Source organism: Poecilia latipinna, unplaced genomic scaffold (genome assembly GCF_001443285.1).
Source record: "Poecilia latipinna isolate Pla-1442-1.1 unplaced genomic scaffold, P_latipinna-1.0 Scaffold959, whole genome shotgun sequence".
Classification (NCBI taxonomy): Eukaryota; Metazoa; Chordata; class Actinopteri; order Cyprinodontiformes; family Poeciliidae; genus Poecilia; species Poecilia latipinna.
The window spans coordinates 172,412-177,077 of record NW_015113575.1 but is presented as its reverse complement, the minus strand read 5'-3'; the positions used below and the strand labels follow the sequence as shown (position 1 = coordinate 177,077).

The window sequence follows — 4,666 nt, the reverse complement described above, 5'->3', positions numbered from 1 at the left end:
ATCACGCACACTCAAAAAAAAAAAAATAAAATAAAATAAAAAATCACGCACACTCAAAAAATGTCACACTACTAAAATGTCACACACGCACACAAATGTTAACTTTCTCGCACTAACAGTACTGTACTAACGCACACAATTATGCCAGACTCCATGGGTTCCACCCATGGAGTCTGGCCAAGCTCAGCCCGAAGTGGAGATGCGGGTTCAAGAAAGATATATTTTTAAAATTGCTAAAAAAAAAATAAAAAAATGACTTAAAACGGAAAACAAATGAATGTGCCTCATCTCTAGTTATTAGCAGAAAGATGTCAAAGTAATTTTGAGTCACTGACCTGGAAACTATTGAGGAAAACATATTATTTAATATTAAAATTATTTAAAATATATTACTTTAAAATTTAATAGAGGGTATTGTGTCTCATGTAAAAGCATGAATTAGCACTGACAATTACTTGGTCACAATTCAAGGCATTTATTAACATTTGTTTGACAGAAGTGTTTGGTTCGGTAATTTGTTGACAGTCCCTAAGTGAACCTTCGTGCGCTTGGGCGGGGAGCCGTGGAGAACGACTGGCCGACAGTAGCGTTCATAAATCGGATCAACGTTGAGCTAAACACTGGTTACTCCTCGAAGCTCGGACCGGGAACGATGGAGAACGACTGGCCAACATTAGCGTTCATAAATCGTATCAATCTTGAGCTAAATACCACTTGCACCATGGAGCTTCAAAATCCAACTTGAAGCTAACTTCACAGTTATGAGAGGCTCCAAGGGTCGAGTGTGCGTGAATTTTTGGTAGTGTGTGAGAGACAAAACATAGATTTTGTCCTAAACGGCCCCTCATTATTATTGTTTCAAACACTGGAAATGTGGGGGTGTTAGAGTAGTTCGAAAATACAGAAATATTTACTGTTTACTAGGATGTTCCTGGAGTTTTTTTATTTATTTATTTTCAAAAATGCCTACATTGAACTCATCTAACATTTGTATATAAAAGAGCTTGAGTTACATGTAATGTCATCCCTGGAGGAGATGGATTATTTTTCTTTTAATGTCACAGCAAATAAAACATGTACAAATGTTAAAAGGGGCAACATTTGTTGGGGGAAAAAACATTGCACTTATGAATAGAGCCACAGGGATAGTTTTATTGAAAACTTGCAAAAACCTCAGTGCTAAATAACTTTTGCTGGATTAAGGGTGATGCTGGGGGACGATATATATTATTCTGGACAAAACAGGGCTTGTCATCATTAGAGGTAGTTTCTATTCAGATACTGAGAAGAGATTCTGATGAGTGGTAACCCCGTATGGCCAAACTCCCTTCAAGATGCCGCTGCAGATCAGGATCTATAACAGACTACGTCCAGAATTTGAGAAGAGATGGAATGGCCTCCCGGTGGTCTTGACCGCCAACCTGAAAACTGGAAACTTGTGGGATCAGCTTGTGTGCTGCTGCTTGTGACTGAGTGACCTGATTTGGAACAAATGGTGGTTGCAGATTTAGAGGACAATTTAGCGACTTGTGACCAAACTGGTGAAGAAGAGGAAACAGATAGTTGTGGTTGTGTATGGATCTCCCACAGATCAACAAAGTTCCTTTTTAAAAAAAAAAAAAAAAAAAAAAAAGTTTATTTCATATATCTTGTTTCTTCAGATTCGATCAGTTCCAGACATACGACACTAAACAAGAGTTCATTACAATAAAATGTTTGGAAACGGCAGAGAGCGCAGGTTTGGAATAACTAACATTCTTCAACCAGTTTCCTTCAAATGTTGCACAATTCAGTTAAAGATAAGCAAACGAAGGGAACGATAAAAAAAATACTGCAAAAAAATAAACTTCCCCTTCTTTCGCAGCAAATTCATTCTAGAGTCTTTATATAACTTTCTTTATTCTTTTTTCGGGTAAATCTGAAAGTATAGATTTACTACCGTTGAAGTATTGATGACTGTCTTTCCTTGCCTTCTGCCTGTTTGTGGATCATCTTTGCACTATAGAGCAAACATTATTTTTAAACAATTATAATTTTTTGCTTTATAACTTTATTAATATGTATCATACATAAATATGCAGCAGAATAATTTCAACTATGGGACAAAGGGACTAAATGCAAGCTTCAATAAAGTTGGGAGAATGTTTGTAAAGTCCGTTGTTGTCACGTAAAGGTTGACATAAAATCATAACTATACAAATACATATTTCAACAGACATAAATTTAAAATAAGAAACTACAAACCTGTGTGGAAGTCCGAAAGCTCAAACCTTAGAAACCTTAATAGACCTAAAAAAGAAAAGTGCAAGCATAGGTTGAATCAAATGTTTTTCTTCCGATTTACACCGATAAAGGTTCTGACGTCTAAAGTCTAAAGAATTAACTTTTAAAACCTAATGACCAACAAACCTTCGTGTTTTGCAGATTTTGCTCCAAACAGTTTTCCATGCCGCTGCTCGCAGTGCGGGACTCGCCCACAGGTAAAGAGACGGAGTGCAAAGCGTGTTGCTCCTGGACAGGATTTTAATAGGATTGTGTGCATCGTTCCTAAAAATAACGTACTTCCCAGTCAGTGCTGACAGGACGACGTAGAGCATGCTTGGGCCCCAGAAGAGCAGGAAAAACACATCCACCACTATTATGATCAACAGAGACTCTTTCTTACTGTCCCTCTCCGGGCCAGGAGGATCTCGGAGAAGCTGGAATCTGATCACGAAAAAGAGCTTAATAGTCATAGACACTTTGGCGATAATAATTACAAAGACGCATATTCTAACATAAACTGCAATGTCCACAGCTTTCCACCATGGGAGCATGCGCTGGGCGAGCAAAATGCCGTAACAATGAATCCAACTATAAATAATCACACATACAACAGCTTTGGTGGAGATAAAACGATCATAAAAGAACGGATGGCAAACAGCAAAATACCGTTCAATCTGGGCGAATAGAAACGTCATGATATTAATCCCTAGTAGAGAGGGTAAAAAATAAAAAGTCCAGTTTTTGACAGGATATTCTTCCTTCACATCGAAAAGAAACTGATAGAAAATGCCAAAGCCGGACAGTGTGTCAGAAATGCTGGTGTTCAGCATAAATAGAAAGCGGTACTGTACTAAAAGAGCCCGGGTGGAAATGATGCCGCACACCACCGAACCCGCTACGAGAACAGTGCTGACCCCAGCCATGATGTGGAAAATGAAGAGAAAATAGTCTCCTGGAGAGGTAAAGTCAACACACAGAGGAACCAAAGTGAAGTTGGTGGACATGATGGGAAGGTGCAGTGGAAGCAGCTCAGTACGTCTGCCACCAAAACAAACCATCCAGTCTGTTTTAAAGGCTTTGTTCCACATCGAATGAATACTCTACATACTGGTGTTAATGGATTGGACGGAGTTTTGATGACTTCATCCCCCTCCCATTACTTATCATAACTCATGCATTAGATTGATGATGTAATTTTATTGCAACTTTCTTAGTTTTGGGTGAAAAGAATCTTCAGAAATCCATGATTAGGCTGCTATCCAAGGTGCTGAAAATGCGGATAATTGGCTGTAATGACAACCGGTGTTTGAGCCTCGTATCGGTTGGTTTTGTGTTTTGTGTTTCAAAGCTTTGAAAGCTGGATGAGGCCAATGTTATTCGGTTTTCAAAACGACAGGATGTGCACAATTATTACGCGAAGTTCGGGCTTGGAGTCTTATTTGATCAAACATGTTTTTTTTTTTATGTTTCGTATTCATACAATAAAATCAAAAGAATATTTGGAAGACAATCGTCATTATAGCGTTTTTTATTGGCTGTCTATAAACCAAACCACTGTACAATTGTGTTGAACAGCAGTCCTTCGGCATTACATGTCCGACAGATTATCGCTCCTTAAACTCAGGTGTATCAGTGAGTTTTCAGAGTTATGAAAAGCACTTTTATGGCAATTATTTCCCATGATTCATTAAAAATAATTAGCTAACAGAAAAAAATGTGCTTAACCATGATATAAACACAGCTTTATAACACAATTTATCAAAGAAAAAAAATGTTAAATAGGCTCTTATGGTACGAAATGTTCGGGGTTTTTTTGTTTTGTTTTGTTTTGTTTTGTTTTTTATTGGTAGTAAAAAGCAAGTTTTCTGTAGGGAACAGTTGCCATAAAGATTGTTTTAAATAAATAAATAAATAAATAAATAGAGCAAACGTCGTCATCACTGGACCTTTTGCTCTTACATTATGTCCAAAGTTTCCTTCATGTTGTTTTCATGACCTGACTATTTGAAAGAAAGCAATTTTTTGATTTATAAGGCACCTTTCAAGATATAGAGCACAAGGGGGGGGGGGGAACAAACTACACATTCAACATCAGTGAATCGAAATAGTTAATACTTCCAGTGACAAAAACATACCATTTACCAGAGCAATCCAATTTCGACAATAGTATGAAATTTAAAACAAGAAACTAACCTATGTGGAAGTGACATTCGATATCTTAGTAAACCTAAAAGAGAAAAGGGTAAGCATTAGTGAAGTATTGGTAACACTTTATTTGAAGGGGGGTGAATAAGACTGATATGACACCATCATAAACATGACATAACACATGTCATGAACATGAATAAGCCTTCATGAATATTTCTGACTGTTGTCATAAAGCGTCATTCGGTAAATTATG

The 4,666-nt window shown here is 37.3% G+C and overlaps 1 protein-coding gene across 1 annotated transcript; it reads right to left on the bottom strand.

The window, feature by feature from the left end:
• Positions 1–1,129: 1,129 nt before the first annotated feature.
• On the bottom strand, positions 1,130–3,313 carry LOC106958043 (uncharacterized). The gene is made up of 3 exons (XM_015049745.1): positions 2,410–3,313; positions 2,245–2,289; positions 1,130–1,603 (listed from the first exon to the last, which is right to left on the bottom strand). The coding sequence occupies exons 1-2, from the start codon at positions 3,267–3,269 to the stop codon at positions 2,265–2,267; spliced, it is 885 nt and encodes a 294-aa protein (XP_014905231.1). The 5' UTR covers positions 3,270–3,313; the 3' UTR covers positions 1,130–1,603; positions 2,245–2,264.
• Positions 3,314–4,666: the final 1,353 nt, after the last annotated feature.

Coding starts and splice junctions, on each gene's coding strand:
- LOC106958043 (XM_015049745.1), bottom strand. CDS start 3,269: ATGTCCACCAACTTCACTTTGGTTCCTCTGTGTGTTGACTTTACCTCT. Junction 2,290..2,409: donor AAAATCTGCAAAACACGAAG/GTTTGTTGGTCA, acceptor TTTCTTTTTTAG/GTCTATTAAGGTTTCTAAGG.